This window comes from Trachinotus anak, unplaced genomic scaffold, assembly GCF_046630095.1.
Source record: "Trachinotus anak isolate AG129_WGS33_773 ecotype Australia unplaced genomic scaffold, CSIRO_AGI_Tana_v1 ptg000025l, whole genome shotgun sequence".
Classification (NCBI taxonomy): Eukaryota; Metazoa; Chordata; class Actinopteri; order Carangiformes; family Carangidae; genus Trachinotus; species Trachinotus anak.
In genome coordinates, this window is record NW_027273876.1 from 5,892,594 (window position 1) to 5,914,336 (window position 21,743).

The window sequence follows — 21,743 nt, forward strand, 5'->3', positions numbered from 1 at the left end:
GAACCTATTTACTCTTTTGTCCGGCCCACTTCGTTCTGTCAACCAATAGGAGGCCGTCTTTACCCTGAGCCGGAACGTCTTTTCAAAATAAGAGCTTCCGAGTAATAGTTTGATTCAAAGATGACTGTTCTTCAGCATCTAAAGAGATGTGTACTTTTATTTTGTTGGCCGGATGTCCACTCAGCATCTGCTCGGCGGATAGGCGAGCACTGGGAACTGAAGCAGCCATGGCAGCACCTAGCAGGAAGCAGGTTTTAAAGTTTCTCAGCCAGTTTGGAGGGTTTATTTTGACCCGGTTCGGATTTTGGAACTGCTTCTGTATGTTGATGCTGTTTGCTGAGCGAGCTGACTCAAAAAGGTAAAAAAAAAAAAAGGAGCGACTGGAGCTCAGACGAAGCTAGCGTTAGCCAACGAGCTAACTGTGCTCTTTAAACTTCATTTACAAGATAATTGTTAAAAGACTTTATAGCAGGACAGCTTTTGCGTGCTTCTCGACCTTGCCATGCATCTTCTGTTGAAAGCGTAAACCTGCCAGCTAGCTAACAGGGCTTGTATTTCAGCAATTAGACCAACCCTCAGTTCTTAAAAGGCTGCAGCCATATGTAGTTGTTTAAATTAAAACAGCAAGTTACATTTTTGCCTGCTCTGTAATTTTCTGTCGGGCAGCGGATGGTCTGTAATTTTCCTTGTCTAACTGTGGTTTTAATCTCCTAAGTAGGCTGGGTGTGTATTGTTTAAGTCTGTGGTGGGTTGGTCTTATTTGGACTACCACACCCCTTTAAATTATCCTGTAACCACATCAGTTAAAAGGCAAATGTGTGCAGCTTTTATTGTACCTGTCTGCTTTCTGTAGGTGCAAGAATATTTGAGTTGGTGGTCTTTTATTGCTTACAGTATGATAAATGATTAATTATTGATCCAGTAAACACAGTAACCTCCTTTAGGGTTATTTAAGTTCAATGAGAAAGTGCCCACATCTGTCTGCTCCACAGTAAGGGCCTGTTGGGACTTGAAGTGCAGTACTTTAGGTTGTGCATCCTTAAGATAGAGCAGCAGATTTTCACAATAATACCATTATTACATTAGACAGTAAAATTATTGTGGACAAGACTGAACAATTGCTCAGCAGTATTTTTGTTAATGCATTTCTGGGATTAAATAAGTTATTGTAAGCTGACAGCTGATTCCAGGGCAGTACACAATAATTTATACATACTCACATAACACAAAATATGGTACAAACATTACATAATAAATGAGTAAGTTTGATTTGACGCTGTCTTCACTGTCATCTCCAGGAAGCCAGACATCCATGTACCGTACCTGTACGTGGATATGGGGGCTGCTGTGCTCTGTGCCAGCTTCATGTCATTTGGGGTGAAGAGGAGGTGGTTTGCAATGGGTGCTGCCATACAACTGGCCATCAGCACCTACGCATCGTACGTCGGAGAACAGGTGTACTACGGGGACTGGCTTAAGGTGAGTCAGACATCGCTTTTTATTATGGTCACACTTTTCTAATACTAATTATTATATTGTAGGAAGGCCTTTCCCCTTGTGTTGTTGTAAATAACACCAAGGTTTTGAAGAAGTCAGACTAAGGCTTATCTGATACCATGAAGGAAATATTCCTCTTGATGTTTCCTCAAATAAGAAACACAAATTTATTTTAGGTGATTTAGCAAGAAGTAAAGTTTCAGCATCATCACCGTAAAGTATTTTTTATTCTATTCTTTTTTAAAATAAAAAGATTTATTAACCTTTACAACACACAAACACCATGATGCAGCACATCTTACAGTAAATCAATGAAGAGCAGATAACAGAACAAACACAGCAAATCTGGGCACGTAAAAGTAGCTAATACAAATAAAATTAGACAAACCCATAAACATAAAAAAGAGGAGGAATATATACATCCTATTTTGTTTCTTTCTTTATGATAAAATGATATATATATATATATATATATATATCTCCTTGACAATTGTCCTTACAATCAGAGATTCAAAAGAAGCAATGTCCATCATTGAGTTTAACCATTCACAAACTCAGGCTTTGTCTGACTCTTCCAATGTCAGGCAACCAGCCATTATTAGTCCACCATTAGTCCTGTTTTTTAATAATATCCGTGTTTTTTTTTTGTGGAGTGCAGATTTATCCACTGTATCTCTAACAGCTGGCAGCAGCTGCTATGTTTTTCCATTTGTCCTTGTCCATGTTAGGATCACTTTTCCAGGTCTACATCTTTTTTCATTTTCTGTTCTTAGGATTTTATATATATTCTATGTTTCATTTACTCTGTATTGCAATAAGTAAGTACTCAGATTTGATTAACAACTTAACAAATGTTCTTATTCTGGCCAATATCTGATACTTTTCTGAAATGTCTAAAATAGACGTGTTGTCCAGTCATGGGTGCTTCTCTTGTTTCTAATGCGGCCTTTCACACTTCTGTCCCTCACCTCGTGAACTCTGACTGTTCACAGAGGTCACAATGCCACAGATACAGATATGTGTCAGATTTCAGAACACAGATGAAAGTGACTCAGATCAGTGCTGAAATATAAATCAGAAACAGATCAGAGTCACACATGAAGGGACAAGTTGGATCTGGGTCACCACGACAGGTTTGAAAGTGGATTTATCAGAGTGTGTCATTGTGGTAGAAACCTGCCTCAGATTGTCACAGCCTGATCCCTGTTGCCCTTCAGGTACGAATGTATTCCAGAGCACTGGCTATTATTGGCGGCTTTCTGGTTCTGGCCAGCGGGGCGGGGGAGGTGTACAGACAGAAACCTCGCAGCAGATCCCTGCAATCTACAGGACAGGTTTTCCTGGGAGTCTATCTCATCTGCATGGTAAGTTTATTACATGATCTGTATGTGTCTGAACTATCCGAACAAGAGCAGAGCATTCACAGAGTACACGTTATTAACTGACTGAAACTTGCACCCAAATTATTATGAAGTGCACTTCATTAAAAGAACATGTTGACCAGATAACTACAGCTGCGACGATTCGCCAATTAACTGATTCGTCAAAAAAAGACAAAAATAATTGGCAATTAATTTGATAAGGCATTTTCAAAGCAAAAACCCCCAAAACTCGCCTGGTTACATCTTCTTGAACATGAAGATTTGGGGGAGCCCTGGTGGCTCACCTGGTAAACACATCAGTACAAATGTCTTTGTGTTTTAAACGAGGAATTTAAAGACATCATCTTGAACTCTGAAAAGCTGTGATGATTTCAGTATTGCCAGACATTTTATAGAAGTATTAATCCATTAATTTGGTTTTAATTTAATTTAGTTTTTTTTTTTTGCGCAATGAACAAGAGCTGCAACCTACAGTTGTTGTTTTTTGTTTCTAGTCGATTAATTGTTTTGTCTACGTAAATGTCACAAAATAGTAAAAATTTTAGATTTTTAGTATGAAAACATAAAAACATATTAAAGGAGACGAAGGAATTGTGTCGCTAAGATTAAAAAAAAATGTTTATAAAGACATCTCAAATAAAATATGAAACAAAATAATAACATCTAAGATTAAAAATTGTCAGTGAATGAACAATGAAAATGTTTTAATAAACATTAAAAAAAATCATTGCCATTGTTCTAAACTAAGTTTCAGATGTTTTATTTTGAATTCAAAGTGTCCAGGATTATTTTGTTTGTATATCTTCTTTTGATCAATACATGAAAAAGAGCCACTTGAAATCAATTCCTACAGTTTAGATAATAGCATAGAAATACAAACCAAAGCCAGTTTTCAGTGTTATTTTAAATATTGCAGTACCACTTTTCCTCCACTAGGTGTACTCTCTCCAACACAGTAAAGAGGACAGGCAGGCCTATCTGAACCACATCGCTGGGGGAGAGATCACCCTGATGCTGCTGGAGGTGCTGTTTGGGGTGCTGGCTCTGGCCTTCCTCTCTGGCTGCTACATCCGCCTGGCCGCTCAGATTCTGGCCACCGTCCTCCCTCTGGTGGTCCTGCTCATCGACGGTAACCTGGGCTACTGGCACCACACTCGCAAGGTGGAATTCTGGAACCAGATGAAGCTGATAGGACACAATGTGGGCATCTTTGGCGCCACGCTGATCTTAGCTACTGACGGCTGAACCCTCGGGCTCTCACAGACAACTTCTTTTACACAGCGAGATGTCTGCGCGGGATGAGATTGTCGGCCTTCACTGTTCATCACTGCCCGACCTTGCATTCAAAGCAGCTGTGGCTCAGTGACCCCTCAGGATTCAAACTCTCTAAGCTGAGACGGTTGGATGTTAGCCAAGCCGTTGATTGTCATGGCCTACCAGTTGGTAATTTTGCTTTTGCAAGAAAAAGAAAAAACAGAGCTTCCTTTTTTGCAACTTAATAATTTATTTGTATTCATGTTTACATTTTGTCTCTCTTATGCTCTGAATCATGAGCATCGGTTTTGTACAGCTACAGGCAAAACTTACTCCAAAAAATTAAAGTCTTAAAGAGTAAGAAAAGTTTTTTCTTAAATGTTTTACTGTATATGGTTGAAATATTTTACAAATAAAGGGAAACTTTAATTAACATGCAGTACTGCTTCCGACCATTTGGTAAAAAATAAAAATTAAACACTGCATTTGTTGCTTTGTTATTAACTGGTGCATTCAGATCAGTGTATGTAGAGTTTCATTACATTTAATAAGCACTGCTTTTTATATCTTGTGTGTAAAACACATTTTTATATGAAGTAATGTAGTTACATGGTGGTGCAAGGGATGCTGAAGATTACTGTCAAAGTTTGAGTATTTTCATCAGTAAAACGGAGTAGTTTTATTTTACTGAATAATGCAAACTTCAGTTGTACTGCAGTAATATTTATTTTGATAAATGACCAACCAACTTTCCATTAAAGTGAACAGTGTTGCAAAGGATGAGAGGATAAATGGAATGGATGTCGAACAGACTTTAGACCGTTAGGGTGAGCGTGTTGTGAGACTGTTCATGGTGCAACTGTATATTTACTGATTAAATATAAAATGTGTATGCAACACTTTCAGATGTTTTATCTTTATTTGTTTCATGCATCTCAGCATAAAATTCAGTGTTAACGGTCTGATTACACACTCAGTTGCTGGTTTATTGAGTGCGTCTATCTAAAGCTAATGCAGGCTAAAACAAGAATGTTTTGTTTTTGTTGAAACTGTCGTAGAGATGTGCTGATTATTTTGGAGGCTTCAGTTTGTGGTGTTGTGGAATTGCATTGCGTCATACAGAGACCTGTGTGTTATTTAGTCTACCCTCATTGATATTAATGGAGCAGATAAAAACACATGTACAACACTGTAAATCCTACTATAAATATGCTGCAATTTATCGTAGGACTGTTGAATGATCGCATTAGTTAATTCTTCAGGCCCAGTGCATGGATATTGGTTAACCAAATTTAGCTTATTTGTGCAGTTGTCGCTCTTTTGCTTCTTTGACCATTGTTGTAAAAGTATGAATGAAGTAGCCACAGGTGACACAAAATGTCCAACGCTAATATCAGAGTTACTGAGCAATGAGGAAACCATGATGTTGTGACCAGTTACATCAGGGAGGTACTGCTTCACAGCCAAATGCTGAAAATGTTAGAGGTTATCATGCAGTGTGAGGTTCAGCTCTCATAGTTTAATAAGGCCAGCACCTGAAAGAAAGATCAGATAATGGAGAACAAACTCTTCCCCAAAATGCCTGAAGGGCGGGGTTAGAGGACGCAGAGACGTAACTGAGGTGTCAGCTAGTCATGGGAATTTCAAAAATGTTTATACCCACCCAACATATATATAGTTCAGGTTCTTCTTTCTAAGCAGGCACTCATCCCTGAGAGCCATGTCTGGTTTGCTTTTATAATGCAGGGTGCATATCATTGTAGACATAAAAATTGAGTTTAGGCATGTTGTTTTGAAGTGAAGGCGTTTGCAGATATTCAGAATAAATGTTTGGGTGCCAGAGGGGAAAATAATCATCATGCTGTTTCTTAAAAATATATGTTAATTAAATATAATCTGAATAGTTGGCTTCAAAACTAAATGTAAATCATGTATCCCCTTACTTTGTCTTCTTCCAGTGCTCTAAAGGGGTATTCTGCACTTCTTTTTTAAAATCTTTCTTTTCCCTCCTTTTTGTGGGAGTGGTTGCCATACAAACTCCCGGAGGACGTGGAAGATTATAGTATACAAAAGAGCTTTAAAGGAGATCTAAATATAGAATGAAACATGATCTGATGTGGTCGACTACAGGCTATTACATAGCAGCATCGAATAGCAGGCCACGCATCAGCCCCAGAACACCTGGCCATGAATGAAACACATCACTTTTCTAGCCTCTCACTATCACTTGCAGTTTGTTTGTTCTTGTGGTTGTGCTCAGCCTTGACCAGAGCACCGATCACAGCGAGCATCACAGTGATGGTTATGACGAGCACTGACGCCGTCTCGGCCACGCACAGCTGGCTGTCCAGTGAGGCCAGGGAGCTGCCGGCCTGCTGAGCGGGAGCGTGGCAGATGATGGCTCTGTAGTCCTCCACATGCAGGTGGCGAACACGCTGGATCTTGCCGAAGACGCGCTGCAGCTCGCAGTCACAGGTCCAGGGGTTAAGGGACATCTGCAGTTCGGTGCTGGTGGTCTGGAGCTGCAGGAAAGTCTTGAACCTGATGCGATCCAGCTGGTTTCCCCGAAGGCCCAGCAGAGTGAGTCTCCACAGAGGAGCCAGAGCTTCGGTCTCGATCACTGAGATGTTGTTGTGGCTGAGCAGCAGCACCTCCAGGCTTTGCTGCCTGTTCAACAGGCCGTCTTTAAGCACATCCAGCCTGTTTACTTCCAGGCTGAGGAGGCTCAGTCGAGACAAGCTGCTCAAAGCCCTGACGTCTATCGTTCGGATATGGTTGTAACTCAGGTCCAGCTTCCTCAGGTTTTCTAACTCTCCCAGTGAACCGGGGCCCAGGTGCTCCAGCAGGTTGTGGTCCAGCCGGAGCTCCAGGAGGGAGGACAGACCCTGAGAGAAGTCCTGAGGAATCCAGTGCAGCTGGTTAAAACTCAGGTCCAGCCTCTCCAGAAACCGCAGCGATGACAGAGACTGAAATGCAGAAAAAGGACAAATGAAGCTTCAGTCTGACTAGAAGATTTAAAGGAGTGTGTTGAAAACAGTGACAGTGGTGAGGTGTGACCAAGTTCATTTACTCAAAAACATCGAGGTTGTACTATTAAATGCTTCTTTATAAATCACTGCATTTCAAAGGTGAATATTGTACTTTTTACTCCACTGCATTATTTCACAAAGAAGCTGAGGCAGTTAATTGATTAGTTAGATTTTTTTCTTTTTAATTTTCAAAAATCATTTTATTCATTTACCAAATAAAAATTACAAACATTTTGCTTGTTTTAGCTTCTCCAATGTGATGATTCACAGTTTTTTGTTTTACATCATTTTAATTTGAAAATTGCTGATTGGACAAAATATCTTTTTTTATTTATTTTTTATTGACTTAACATTAAATCTATTAATTGAAAATATAATTAAGATTAATCAGTATTGAAAATAATCATTATTTCACAGCTTTAGTTAGTGGTTAATTTGTATTAACTAAATTACAACCTAAATATAAAATATTGTGGATTTTTACAGATTAAACCACCATTATATAAACTGTTTTAAGTATAAATGAGTTCCACCTTCAGAAACTGCAGCATTGAATGCTGCTTACTCATTAATGCAGTAATAATTAAATAATAGAATAAACAGTAATCTAACATTTATATGAGCAATTTCTTTTAATTTTTAGCTTAATGAGTAGTTTTAAGTTCAGCTCACAGCATTGATGATGTACTTTGTGATTGATGCAAAACAAATAAATATTGAATATAGGTAAAAGATCTGAATACTTCTTCCTCCGCTGGTCCAAAACTAAAGCATGAGATGTATTAAAATAAGCACAATAAATAAAACGTTGAGATATTTGGGTACCTGCGGCTGCAGAGTCTGGATGCTGTTGTTGGACATCTGGAGGATCTTCAGGGACCACAGCCCCATGAAGGATCTGGTGTGTACCACTGTCAGCTTGTTCCCATTCAGATCCAGCAGCCAGGTGCCGTGGGGGACACTGGGAGGGACCCGGACCAGCCCACGAGACCTGCAGTCCACCAGGTCTGAGGATTCGTAGCAGAGGCAGGAGCTGGGACACAGCTTGAATCCCAGTGCTGCGTGCAGGAGAAGAGGCAGCAGAGGCAGCAGAGGCATCGCACCGAGCTTTGTGCAGCAACTGGTGAACATCTTCAGCTCACTCCACAGTCTGCTCACTCCTGTTAAAGGGCATGGTTACCTTCTTCATGCATTTCCCGAAGAGCAACACATGCAGATGAACCAGGAGAACCAGTTTGAATGGAGTGAGAGTGATGTCATTTCAGTAAATTGTCTGAGCAGACTTTGGGTATTCCTGATTAGAGAGGGATTATGGGCTTAAACAGATAATCAGAAAACATCACCCTATCTGGGGAACAAACCTGCTCTGGTTTGGACCCTCTCCTAGAATAAGGATTTAAACCTGCTCCTGTGTAACATAAAGCTGTTCTTTTTTTTAATGAAAGTAGTTACTTTATCCTGGTATTTCAGCATCACATTACATCAGATTATATGGATTTTTCAGAACTGAGTCTCATCGCAGAGGGAATGAGCTTGTTATCCACCAGGGTAAAGAGGACACTGGTCTTAATTTGTAGTTATATGATGCAAATTCCTGTTTAGTGTAATTAGTATGAGCTCAAAATGAAATCAACAGTATAGGCTTCACCCATCACAGTCAGAAAACAGGAAGTGTTCCCAAACTATTAAATGTGCTGCACTGTAGGTCACTGAGGGGAAATGACAGCTTTTATAAAATTCTAATAATCAATTGTTTAAATCTTTTTAAAAGCAAAGCCCTCTGGTAACAGCCTCTCAAATATGATTATTTGCATGTTTTCTTTGTCCTCTGTGAAAATAAACTGAATATTTGGGGGTTGGATAAAACAAGACATTTGAATCTATCAACTTGTCAGTGTTTTCACTATTTTTTGACATTTCATAAGGGTCAACCAGCTCAGATTAGTCCAGACTAAAGTCTGCAGATAGCGACAAGAATTATCAGTGAACAATCAATAACCATCAGAACACACCAGCCTACCTGAACTTTAGCTGCATTTCCACCCAAAAAGCACAGAAATCACTGCCTTTCTGGACGCATTCCCCCACATGTCCAGCTCTGTTGGTAGGATTTGTTTAACTGTATAACCTACATGTTTTAATGATTTAAAAACATTGACTGTCAAGTGCTCTTTGTTGCACAGAGTGCAGCAGTAAATGTCATCAAGCAGCTTTGCAGAAACCAGAGGCTTAAGACATTTGAATAATTAACCTCAAACAGTGATGGCGTCAGTTCCCTGTAATTACAAGGCTGCATCACAATAAGGTGACTGGACAATCCCTGAGAAGAAACCTGAGCGTTGCCCATAAAAACCTGATCTGTTCAAAAACATGGACGTGATCCATCACCCTGGGGTTGGAACCAACAGAGTGTTTGCATGACCTGTTGCATTGAAATCATTTTTTTCGTGAGCCCTTCAAAAAGTTGTTGAAAATTACAGTATTAACAGTCAGAATTTTTGTTACTTTTATTTTAGAAAATGTCCTTTAAAGTGTGGCATTTCAAGTCACATTTTGTTTAAAATACAGAAAATACAGACAGTAGAACATGGATACAGCAAAAAAAGGAAACAATGACAGAAAATAAAGCTAACAAGCCTTTCTGACTGCTCTAGTTTTCTCTTTTTGAAATGGAACTGAAGGCAAAGGAAGAAGGGCGGAAAAAAGAAAAGGCTTCGGGAACAGGAGGGGAGGAGTGGGGGCAGAATGAGACAAGTTAGTTAAGGAAACTATGGTTGCTTTATGGTTCATGTTTAAATTATTCTTTATAAAGTCTAATTTAAGATTTAATCTTTCCTCTTTCTTTTTTGTCTTTTTCATTTAATGGTATTTTGATCTTCTGGATCCAGGGCCCTCAGCGCTCCTCCTTGTGGTCTCAGACTGAGGACAAGGAATGCCGACTTAGTCTGGCAGTGGGAACAAAACCACTCGCGTCGCCTTCCCTGGCTGACCCACGCTGCCAACTCAAGAAGATAAAGTGGAGTCCTTCTGTGTTTGCTGTGCTTGTGAACGTTGCATGGACTTCTGACTTTCCACGTCTCTAAAATGTTTCTCAACCTGTAGGGGTGAAAATGACAACGTTTATAGGCAGCCTCCACATCAGCTCTGAGAATATAATATATATATAAAAATCTGTAAACAAGAATTACGTGGGGCTGCTACAAAACTTTGATTTAAATCAGAAATCAATCACAATAATAAATATATAAAATATACAACAGCAATTCCTAGAGTCATTTATTATCTGAGCTACTTCATGTCGGAATCAGCAGATCCACAAACTGCTGCAACAATTAACCATTAGTTGAGTGACAGAAAATTAATTAACTGTTATAATAAAATAACCATTTTCAGAGCCAAACATCTGCTGGCTTCAGCTTCTTAAATGTGGGTATTTGATGCTTTTATTTGTCATAGATGATAGTAAACTGAAAAGATTTGAATTTTTCATACAAAACAGGACATCGAATATGAACAGGAAAATCTCGACTAATCGATAATGAAAATGATCATTGGTTATGTAGTATTAGTATCACTCCCTTCCTCTCTCTGACGCCAGCTTTTCGCCCCGTCTTCCAGCATGTGAGAATCTGCAGACATCATCGTGCACTAACTAGCTGATTTAAAAAAAAAAAAAAAAGCAAATAACCATATTTTTATTATATTTTATTTTCCTGTTGTGGTTTTCCGTCCATACTAAGTCAATCATTCCCAGCCCTGAAAAACCAAACTGTTCAGAGTGGGCGGATTTAAAAAGCCAGTATCACATTGAGGCGGTAAAGGCTCTGCACACTCACACAGGCGCTTCCATGACCTTGCCTGATCAGACCTCCTCAGGTGGAGCTATGCTGGGAATTACGTGATGTCACCAAACTCTCTGTACTAACGGATGTTCTCCGTTTGGTTGTACTGGTGTGCAACTTGTAACACAGAGAGTGTGATGTTGTATTCACCATCAGTTTACAGTCAAACAGCAGCAGATGCTGAAGTAAACTTTAACTTTTCCACAGCTCTGAAGCGTGGGCTGTGAGGTTCCATTACCTTTTCAATTTCTATATATAGCCACACGTTACAGTGGCTAAACACACTTGATGCTATTCATAAAAAGAAAAAGAAATTAACCTGTAAGCAATACAGTTAGTGAAATATTGTAGATATAAAATATACTTACTATTTTGCGTACATGACTTAAAGCGCTTCCCTCTTTGCCTTTGCAGTTCTCAACCTGGTAAGGCGGTGAGATTACGACGTCGTCCATCACAATAATGTTCTTCTCCTGCCATTTACAGTCTTTGATGCTGCAAAGAAAATCAAACATCATCATATCTGCAGATGAAAAGTTGTTTGTTTGTGAAGCAAATCAATGTAACCTGGCTGGAGGGGATTAGACACCGATTTATCATTCTGCTTTTGTCTTTCTATTTCTCCGCCAAACAATTCCCACCACATGGTTACGACCGGTGGATGTTCAAACACAGCATCCACTCAGTATTTCTATGTGAAATATGTTGGACAGATGAATAGAGCCAAACTGCTGAGTTAAGCCCTCAGGATATTTGTCATGTGGGGTGCGAGTGTGTGAAAGTGGAACTAGATCTAATAATAGACAGGTTTCCTTTTCACATTAAATGTGGTCATTGTGTGTAGGGGGGGGGGTGGCATAAAAAATTAAGTTAATTAATGTGGAGTTGCTGATTCTAAAATTCTTTGGATGCTTTTAATCTTCAACAAATTCGGAAGCCTTGGGAAACAAAACAGGATTTTACATGAGCCAGAAACATCTGAATAATTTAACTGGAAATCTGCAGGTAGCACTAAAGACTCGTGAGGGCGAAACCCCTACAAGATTAGATTCATCAAATCATGGCGTGACCACTGACTGAAGCCGCATCTGTCCCACAGAGCAGGAGGAACACCTACTCTGGTGTCCAATGACGATCCGATACTGGGCTAAAATAGGGTCAGATATCCGAGACTAAAATCTGATCCCATCAAATACATCACATAAAGTAACATGAATTTGGATGTAAAATGTATCATGTTTTCTTTGTCTCAAGATCAAAAAATAAACGGCTCATTAACTGCGTTGTTTTCCTGTGACTGAAGGTATTCAGCTATCACAAGAAAATGTTTGACAGCCACATCAAGATCATGGAATGAAAACAAGTTGTGTTTCTTAACTGCAAGATAATGGTTCAAAAACAAAACCTAGTTTTCTATTCTCTTCTGCGCGTTGCTTTCTTTACACATCTGTTAAAACTGGTCTGGAACCAGCTCTTTTCAGTGAAAACCTGACACCCGGTCTGAGAAACAGCACTAATTCTGTTTGTCAAATTGTGTCCCGAATGCGTTTTTTTTTCTAGCTGGATTACCACAGCTCCAAACAAGGCGAGTTAATAGTCTTGTTTCCACTGCCACACACACACACACACACACACACACACACACACACACACACACACACACACACACACACACACACACACACACAGGTGCTTTTTCATTACATCCAGCACACAATGCACCCCAAAACAAAAAGGATTTTAATGCAATAAAACCTAAGCCCAGGAGGAGGAATGATGTCTGGACTGTGATTTTGTCTCTGGGATTGTTGGAGTGGAGGAGAGGTTAGGGACTTATAAATAAACACAATCAGTCACCATCACGTTTTTTTTGGTAAAGTAATGAAGGGAATGTACACTGTATATACCCTACAGACAAGACTTCTTAGAGGAAATGCATTTTTATTCCCACACTAGAATATTTTCTCAGCTACTTTCATTTTTGAAAATCAGCCACGTGTTTCTGCCGAGCTGTTGGTTTTGTTTTCAGAGATTTGCCCACATGGTTTCTATTGATTTTTTTTTGTTTTTTTGTCTAAGACTTTCAGTTTTAGTTTCAGACTGACATGACACTGGAGGCCTTCACAAATCCACTCAGTTCCTACTAATCAAGACCCAGAGCCTGAGTCAGGCCAGATCCAAATTATATTCAGTCTCACTGGGCACGGTCCTGCTCCATCTCTCTATCCATCAGCTCGAATCATGTGGTGCAGCATAATCATCAGGGGAGTGAAATGTGTTATTGGAGGTAGATGGAGAGGCTAAGCTATGAACGGCGGGAAAAACGACATGCATAGCTGCTTGGTGTGGCGCTTTTTTTGATCATGTCTAAATATTCGTGGTCTATTGAATGCCCTCAGGTCCCTTTCAGACCAGGTCTCTTTCTGAATTTAAATGTATGGTTCAGTTGGGTTCAGGTGGGTTTTCCACAGGTTGTTTTAAATCCTCCACCTTAAAACCCACCTTTAAGGTGGAGGAACCCACTAACAGGTGGCATAAAATACTTGAAACATCAGCATCATCTCATCTTTAACAACATACTCATTGCTTATAATAGTCTGGCATCACATATTGATGTTTCTGATCTTCACTGCAGAAGACCTTAGTTTGGCTTAGCAACTTCCTGCTTGACCCTAGTGACCTGATCAGTGACTGGACAACATCATGAAGTTCTTACGTTTTGTGAATAGTCTGGAATAGCTGTTGGCCCTCCACAGAAACCCCAGCACTGATTGCATAGGCTTGGGACAGCTTGTCCTCCTTTTCTGTCCGTGCTCGATTGGCAAGCTGTGAAGAGATGAACAGAACAAAAGGCTTTCTTAACATCAAACATCATGAAACTAGGAACTGGAAACTTTCAACTTGGAACAGCTCCTTATTTTTAAATTGGAACAACAAATCATGACAGTTTGAATCCTCTGGTGTGTTGTGGTTACAGACTCTGGGAATTGTTCTGAGCAATTTTTTGCTTCAGTAGCAATACTCTGGAAATGGACACGATTGGTTGATCTTTATGAAATCAAAATCCCAGCATGAACTTTAACAAGTAATCACAGGGTTTAATTTACACCTAGACATGATTGACTTACATTACCAATGACTCTCTAAACATGAAGCTTTGCAGTTGTTGTTGCTGTGTCTCAGTTCAGTGGCAGAATCTGTAGAAAGCCACATTTCCAGCCTCGTCACAAGCCGCTTTTTTAAACTTTAAAGTTGGCGAGGATCACCTGAATGCACCATTAGTTTAGATCATTGTGGGGCTAGATGGCCTTATTTTGAAAAGAGACTCAGGCTCAACCCTGGCCTTCAATTTTGTGTGGGAGCAGCCTTTGGGGGCCACATATTTTTGGAAATCCAGGCCCTGAATTGAATCACAGGTCAGACTAAATGACAAGTTTCCAGTTACATGTTTTCACGTTCAACCTCACCTTCACTTGTGGCGTAACTTTTGATTTATTTAGGACCAAATTCCTCATTCCCGTCACAGTCATTATCATCAAAGGAGGCACAAACCGACACGTGTAAAGATCAGAAACAAAGCTGATGGACTCACCTTGCTAACATTCAGTGATGCTAGTGGGGGTGGAGTCTCAGTGCGGTCATTTATTATGTCCACATCGGAAACATAGGCTAAGTTGATCAGGATGACGTCGTTGAGGTTTGGCTTACCGCTGGAGGAAGCACATTCTTGGAAAGAAAAAGTCAAGGCACACAACTTCACGACAACACAAAATGACTTATTGAAATCTGACCCCTGATGAACCTGAACACCACCAGTTAGACCGAACAGAGAAGCCTATGATACAGAGAACTGTGGCTGATTGACGCAGACAGTGAGAGGTAGTGCCAGTTACAGCATGCGACTACCAAAAGGAGTGCTGCCACCTCTAGTAACCATGGATGAATGAATGAGAACTTGTTGGAAGGGTGTTAAATCATGTACAGTTTATACACATGTAAACAGCACAAAAGCAACTGTGTACTTTATCTGCGATTCTGAACCACTTTCTTTGCTGAAACGTCCACTGAATCAAATGGCTTTTAGGAAAATTACCCAATGGCAGCCTTCCAAACTTTGCATTCTTCTCAATAAATCCTGGCTTATTTTATGGATTAAGTTCCTGATTAATAAATTTAATTGATCCATGAGTTCTTGATCTTTATTTGCCCTGGTTTCCCATTGGGTGTAGCCCTTCTTCATTTACCCCAAGATGAAAATTTTCGAGTGAAAATCAGCTAAATTCTTAACCTATTTACAGAAATATAGAGAAAAATTTACAGGAAAATGTTCATCTCATCACTAAATCTGCGGTTTTCTGAAACCCTGACAGCCGAGGGCCTCAGGGCACCAACCTCACTTTCCCTGTCAGTAATATAGACACAGCTCGTCACATTTGTTTTTGGGATTCTGGGTAATTTGATCAAAAAAAAAAATAAAAAAGATAAGCAAGGCCATAATTTGATCTGTTATGACACGGATGGTATGTCCTCAAAGTTTGACCTAAGTGTGAAAAATCTCAATGTCAAGTGTAATTTAACCTACAAAATGGTCTGATCTTAGTTTCATTTTGAGCAAAATATCACAAGACTACTTCAGAGAAACAATCATCTAAAGTACAGGTTCTTCTAGTGAACTGGCTGGTTTACTAATAGCTAATTTGCCTGTGAGGTCACATAAATACCTTCCAGGATAAACTGTCAAAAGGTTCATACAAACACTCAGGCCTGTGATGCAAATTGTCAAACCTCCCCGCTATATTAACTTCATTCATTTGGTCTCTCGCCCCGCATCGCGGCCACTTGATTTTAGGATTTAAAATCATTGCAAGTCAGGAGGGGATCCGGCATGCAACCTTAATGATGTCCACGATACACACACCCCATGAATGGGTGTAGACATGTTCACCAAGCCAGCTAGCCTTGGTTAAAATGAACTCATGATGGCCGTGCCACCTGAATTATGTCGAAATGAAACCGATATTTCACTCTACGATTGCGCTAAAATTACAATATCGCCAGAATCGGACGAGACGCGGGAGAAGCTCAGTTGATAATCTTGTGAATGCTAATGCCGTTAAACGAGCTAGTAGCGGCGGTGTGTGGCTGACCGAAACTTAGCACATTAGCCGCGCTAACGGCAGCTCGATTGTAGTGTGGAGGGTTCACGGTGTCCATTCATCTCTAGCTTTTGGAAATTTCCGATAGCGTCTCCAAGCAATGCGATCACAAACTGTGAGGGGTAATTGTGTGTACACAAGCCACAGCGAGAAGCGCTGAATGTCAGTTAGCTTGCTAACTAGCAACGGTTTGTGCCTGTTGAGAGCACACAGCCATGATGCCTTACAGGATCCGTTGCCAGATAGTGATCCATGTTGAGGTCTGGCAATACAATGAGTGGATTCAAAACACATGCACTTCTAGCGGATAACGTGAACCATGAAATGACCCGGCAACACCGGTTAGATCTTCTACAGATGAGGGATGGATGGGCACCCTCCTCTCAAATGAAAATCTTTAAAACGGTTAAAGATGTGTAACTCAGCTACCACCAATTACGCCTGCGCGGATCACTATTTGACATATTTTCGGTTACCCTACAGGCCCTTGCAGCCAGGCAGGCCAGTTAGCCATCCGCAGCTCGAAACAAACGAAGGATACTCAGAGTCAACATCTTGGACTGGTAGTCAAACGCGACCACTTCTCCTTGCAGACGTTGGCCCAAGCAGGTGAGGCAAGAGACATGGCTCCCGACGCTGAAATACTCCCCCGGTCCAGGAGCCGCCATCTTCTCCGCCAGGAAACCGGAGCGCCTGCCTTACGTAAAACGACGTGATTTCGTATAGTGACGCAACCTGGGCGTGTCGACGTACGTCGCGTTGTGGTCATTTATTTAAATATTTGACCTATATTTACAATTTATTCTATTTAACCTTTCGTTGTGTCATTATATATTATACCAAATGATTTCACTGTCGATTAAATGTGGTTTTTATTTCATTAATCGAAAAAGAAAGTTGTGGCTTTGTCTCCCATTCAAACCTATTCAGCCGCTATCCTGTCACGGTGCTCTCCCTACCGGAGATGTACCGGTACTGCGGGCTTTGCTGCAGCATCCCCGTAAACACAAAACAACCAGGACTGCGTTTTAATTTTTTGAACGTCTTTGCAGAGGACGTAGGGATGGAGGCGGTTTATACTCAAGGCATTTGGATGGCCGAAACTCTCCAACAGAGGACAAGGAGTCAGGAAAAATTCTGGCTGGTTGTTACTCATATTGGCGACCCTAAAGCTGCCTTCCTGCTCCTCTTTCCTTTCACCTACTTCATCAGCAAACGAGCCGGAGTGGCGGTGCTTTGGGTAGCAGCTATATCAGAGTGGTTAAACTTGGTGTTTAAATGGTAAGGCAGCCAAAGTGTTTTTAACAGGGCTTTAATGTGTAGCTTTTACTCACCCTGCCAACAAGTTACCTTGTTAGCATGTTGCTAGCTAAAGTTAAGCCTCATTAGCTATCACTTAGCTGTTATGTCATACATATTTTTTTTATTTTTTCTATTATTATTTTCGACAGTTAAGTAAGGCACAATTTTACATTTTAATCTGTTGACGTCGCAGCTTCCGTGACAATAAACGCTGTCCAACCCTATGTACTGTCCGACTAGAAACAGACACCCCCGGAACCTTTTATACAGAAAGTACAGTCTATGGATTTCCATGGATTTATCAAGAACTAGATATAGGAAAACAGAAGAGAGTGGCCAGAAAGGAAACTGGATAACTGCTATTATCATTAGTTTACACTGGATTGAGTGGGCATTAAACTAGCTAAACTTTTCATTAAAAGATGCATTAAAATTATATTATATGGAATAATGAATTCTTGGAAGGTAATATAGGATACAATAAAGTGATAGGGGTTAATTTAAAAAAAAATCTACCTCTAAGTCAGTAAGAGGTAGAATTTATAGGGTTAGCTTTTAGAGAGAATAAATATTTGGTCAAAATTTAGGTTAGACATACAGGGTTTAATCCAAGATTATATGTGAATCATATAAATGTGAAGCTTGTAACTGTACGAAAAGATGTTGAGCATGTGCTGATAGGATGTAAAATGTTCAATGTAACAGACTTAAGGCTCAGGTTGTAGAAATTATTTTTCAAGATATAGGAGCACAAGCGCTACATAAAGTCACAGTACACACTTTGGGACAGTAGGTGGCGGTCGTGTAAGTCAGTGTAAGTTATGTGTTGTAAATTTATTTTTTCCCAGGATGCTGTTTGGAGAAAGGCCCTTCTGGTGGATAGGTGAATCACGTCTATTTGTCAATAAGCAGCCTGAAGTTCACCAGTTTTCCTCCACCTGTGAAACTGGGCCAGGTGAGAAGTCCCCAAAGAAAAATATGTATCACTCATAGATAGAACACTTACTTAATTGTACAGCCAGAGGTCTAAAGCTGGCACCTGTCTCTCAGGTAGTCCGTCGGGACATGCGATGGTGACAGCAGCAGTCTGGTGGGTTGTCGTTTCCTCACTGGGTTCATTTCTGTACTCCCGTACTCACAGGTATCCCCCTTTAAAATAAACAAATGTGCTGTTTTGGCTTTGAAAGTGAGTAAAGAAATTGTAGGATATCAGAGCTACTGTTTAATGAATGTCATTTGTATTTCTCTCTGCCTCCAGTGTGGTGTTATCAGCTGCTCCCTACCTCCTCTATGTGTTGTTGCTGATGGCAGTTGGAATCTCCAGGATCTTCATCCTTGCCCACTTCCCTCACCAGGTTGTTGCCGGCTCCATTACAGGTCTGTATACAGGGTCATGTGCAAGCTGAAATATGGAATATGAATGGGCTGTATTGATTAAATCCATTTTACATAAAAGTATCAATATATACAGTATATATTTTGTCTGGAAAAAAGAGGAACCTTAAATGGGTAAATTCCCCTTACAGTAGTCTTTTTTTTTTTCAAATTAAAATTCAGGAAAAAAATGTATATTGTCACATGGTACATATCATCATATCATGGAGATTGTCTGTGTTAGCAGGAAAAATGAAAGAACATACAGTACAAATTTTCATTGCAAATTTAAACCAATTGAACTGCTCTGGTCAGGTTTCATTCTGGGGATTGTCCTGAGCCGCAGAGTACCAGAAGGTCGCCCCCTGCTGTTCTTCTTCAGCTTCAGCATTGGTCTGCTGCTCGGTGCTCTGATGCTGCATGCTGGATTACAGCAGCTGGGAATCGACCTCTCCTGGTGAGTCTTCTATATCATATATATTAGATGAAGCTGAGGAAAGATTTCCTGCCTTGACTTGACATATTCCATTCCACAGGTCTATTGCTTTGGCCAAGAAATGGTGCAGCCATGCTGAGTGGATTCGTTTGGATACAGCCCCCTTCTCCTCTCTGACTCGAGATTGTGGGGCCCTTCTTGGTTTGGGGCTGGCCCAGTACTGGAAGCCTGGAGGATGGTCTCTGCCATGGGCTCCGAGGGCTTTATCTCTGGCTATTTCATCCATGGGACTATATCACGTGAATCGCCTGCCACTTCCGGTCCGTCCTCAAGGCCTCTTTTATGGCCTCTTCTTCGTCAAATTTGTCATAGTGCCTCAGATTGTCATGGTGCTTGTACCTGGACTGGTTCACCTTTTCACACACAAAAAGAAGAAAGACTAGGAACTGTTTTCTCTCCTTGCTACAGGTGTCTTTCCCACCTCTGAGGACTATAGCTTTCTTGTAAGAGTAGTTCTTGTAAACACTATTGCTGTATTTCATGGGTACTGATCTGGGTAAAGGCTATACTAAGTCACTCCACATTGCTTTTTTTCTTTTAGAATTCAATCAGCAGTTGTCTTTTGTTCGGTCAGTGTTTTTGACAGTGTGTTTTCTGTTAATGAGAGTACGTGGACCTTAAATGAGGGGAATGTATCTTATTTTTACTTTACTGCACACTTATTACCATTACAGTACATGCGTGTACTGCACTGTGTTGTAACTGTTAAAGTTTTTCTGTCAAATCATCACTTTTTTTGTGGGAAAAGTGCAGTTTTGAGGTATTGTGCATTAAGAAAATTATATGACTTGAAATTTTTTAGGCAAGCGTTAGCTGTGAGTAATTTGTAATCACTTTATTCACAATGTTTTGGTCCCCAGACCTAGGTAAAAGATTAGGTATATCAAAAGAAAACAAAGGTACCCCTAATGCAGGTCTGAGGCCCAAAACATCAATAAAATTAGTGAACAGTCAACACTGAGCAGAAGTCTTTGTTTTTGTCATAATCACAAATTTTGATCCAACAAACGTTATGTCTAATGTGTGTAAAAACTCAGATGGTTTTGGTTATAGTGATGTACTGCTTGGATTGGAAAAGGTCAACAGATGTATGATTTTGTAATTATGTGAACATTTTACATTAATAATGCAATCCCATGCAACAAAACCATTACTTGAAACAAAAAACTGTTTGTAATCAATTAACAGTGGATTAAATCACTATGTGAATGTTTGAGGGGTTGTCAGTTGTGATGAACCCTCAGGGAATCGTCACCTGACTCTGCAGTTTCTCTCAGCTCTTCAGAGCATTTTAGCCTCTTTGAGCTCACTGTTTTGGTTGTACAGCCCACAGCTTTACAGTTTTGGTTCAATCTCACTGCTCTCAAACAGCATCGTTTTCAGATGCAACAGGCTGTTGTTGACGGCGGAAAAGCTCGAGAAGCTCACTGCTCACTATCTGCTCAGCACCAAATAGCAGACAGACAAGGTTAGTGACTAGCCTGTGAACATAATGGAGCATTTAGCAGCTAAAGAGCCAGATGTTTCCCTCAGGAGTTGGAGACCAGACCATAGTTAAAAGAGAGTGAATATTGGACTTAGATTTGTTGGGTAATCTGAAACACGACCAACAGTGAACGCTAATATTGGTCCATGGACGTTAGATGTGTAAATAGGCAACTGTTTACCATAAAAAAAAACCTCATAAGGAGATGTCAGGGTTGTGTTTACAGTTTGTTCTAGTGCCACCAAGTGAACTGAAAAACAGTTACTGCAGGTTTAAACACTGTAAACTTATAAATATTCTATATTTTTGCACGGTCATTGTATTGAATTGCATTATATGTTATAGAAGTTTATTATTGTGTCGACACACTGGTGTTAAATGTGGTCCAGAATCATCCAAAATAAATGAATTACATTTGTATGTTAAATGCACATAGTAAGTAAAATAAATAACTGACATGCAGGGCGTGTTTCAGTTGGTAACCGTTTATAAATATGTTCTCTCCCCCCCCCAATACATAGGTTTGACTGTACAGATTACAATCAGTTATCATGAGATAAAAACACATTCTTTTTATTGTTTTTAATTAAACTTTTTATCACAGCGATCTGAAAGCTCACATTTACAGACAAGAGAACTCTGCTCAGCAAGCAAATACATTAAAATAAAATAAAAGAACCTTTCCCTTTTGTCTGGTGAGGTTTAAGGAAAATGATAAGGATAGTTCAGGGATAGCAGTCTCCTTATCTTGATCCGAACACTGTATCACACACCAGCGTCAGGACACTGCTATACATGTTTCTGCTTGAGCTCATGGAAAGAATAGAACATGCATCAGACTATTTACAGCAAACTAATATACACAGACAGCTTGAAACCATACACCCTCAAATATCCTCAACTTAGAAGTCTTGTTTAAATTAAG

At 40.1% G+C, this 21,743-nt stretch overlaps 4 protein-coding genes across 4 annotated transcripts; 2 read left to right on the top strand and 2 right to left on the bottom strand.

Moving 5' to 3' along the window:
* Positions 1–169: 169 nt before the first annotated feature.
* On the top strand, positions 170–5,032 carry tmem101 (transmembrane protein 101). Its single transcript, XM_071463508.1, has 4 exons — positions 170–358; positions 1,299–1,479; positions 2,715–2,861; positions 3,816–5,032. The coding sequence occupies exons 1-4, from the start codon at positions 228–230 to the stop codon at positions 4,122–4,124; spliced, it is 768 nt and encodes a 255-aa protein (XP_071319609.1). The 5' UTR covers positions 170–227; the 3' UTR covers positions 4,125–5,032.
* On the bottom strand, positions 4,364–9,527 carry LOC139609219 (leucine-rich repeat-containing protein 4B). The gene is made up of 2 exons (XM_071463512.1): positions 7,988–9,527; positions 4,364–7,099 (listed from the first exon to the last, which is right to left on the bottom strand). The coding sequence occupies exons 1-2, from the start codon at positions 8,291–8,293 to the stop codon at positions 6,335–6,337; spliced, it is 1,071 nt and encodes a 356-aa protein (XP_071319613.1). The 5' UTR covers positions 8,294–9,527; the 3' UTR covers positions 4,364–6,334.
* A 127-nt stretch (positions 9,528–9,654) lies between these two features.
* Positions 9,655–16,874, bottom strand: lsm12b (LSM12 homolog b). The gene is made up of 5 exons (XM_071463509.1): positions 16,702–16,874; positions 14,597–14,730; positions 13,721–13,830; positions 11,373–11,499; positions 9,655–10,258 (listed from the first exon to the last, which is right to left on the bottom strand). Exons 1-5 carry the CDS (start codon positions 16,826–16,828, stop codon positions 10,166–10,168), a joined length of 591 nt encoding a protein of 196 aa, XP_071319610.1. The 5' UTR covers positions 16,829–16,874; the 3' UTR covers positions 9,655–10,165.
* A 46-nt stretch (positions 16,875–16,920) lies between these two features.
* g6pc3 (glucose-6-phosphatase catalytic subunit 3) lies at positions 16,921–21,300 on the top strand. Its single transcript, XM_071463507.1, has 6 exons — positions 16,921–17,441; positions 18,311–18,417; positions 18,513–18,603; positions 18,721–18,839; positions 19,152–19,293; positions 19,373–21,300. The coding sequence occupies exons 1-6, from the start codon at positions 17,125–17,127 to the stop codon at positions 19,713–19,715; spliced, it is 1,119 nt and encodes a 372-aa protein (XP_071319608.1). The 5' UTR covers positions 16,921–17,124; the 3' UTR covers positions 19,716–21,300.
* Positions 21,301–21,743: the final 443 nt, after the last annotated feature.

Coding starts and splice junctions, on each gene's coding strand:
- g6pc3 (XM_071463507.1), top strand. CDS start 17,125: ATGTACCGGTACTGCGGGCTTTGCTGCAGCATCCCCGTAAACACAAAA. Junction 17,442..18,310: donor TTAAACTTGGTGTTTAAATG/GTAAGGCAGCCA, acceptor ATTTTTTCCCAG/GATGCTGTTTGGAGAAAGGC. Junction 18,418..18,512: donor CACCTGTGAAACTGGGCCAG/GTGAGAAGTCCC, acceptor CCTGTCTCTCAG/GTAGTCCGTCGGGACATGCG.
- lsm12b (XM_071463509.1), bottom strand. CDS start 16,828: ATGGCGGCTCCTGGACCGGGGGAGTATTTCAGCGTCGGGAGCCATGTC. Junction 13,831..14,596: donor CATCACTGAATGTTAGCAAG/GTGAGTCCATCA, acceptor ATCTCTTCACAG/CTTGCCAATCGAGCACGGAC. Junction 11,500..13,720: donor TTCCAGACTATTCACAAAAC/GTAAGAACTTCA, acceptor TTTTCTTTGCAG/CATCAAAGACTGTAAATGGC.
- LOC139609219 (XM_071463512.1), bottom strand. CDS start 8,293: ATGTTCACCAGTTGCTGCACAAAGCTCGGTGCGATGCCTCTGCTGCCT. Junction 7,100..7,987: donor TCCAGACTCTGCAGCCGCAG/GTACCCAAATAT, acceptor TCTGCATTTCAG/TCTCTGTCATCGCTGCGGTT.
- tmem101 (XM_071463508.1), top strand. CDS start 228: ATGGCAGCACCTAGCAGGAAGCAGGTTTTAAAGTTTCTCAGCCAGTTT. Junction 359..1,298: donor GAGCGAGCTGACTCAAAAAG/GTAAAAAAAAAA, acceptor TGTCATCTCCAG/GAAGCCAGACATCCATGTAC. Junction 1,480..2,714: donor ACTACGGGGACTGGCTTAAG/GTGAGTCAGACA, acceptor GTTGCCCTTCAG/GTACGAATGTATTCCAGAGC.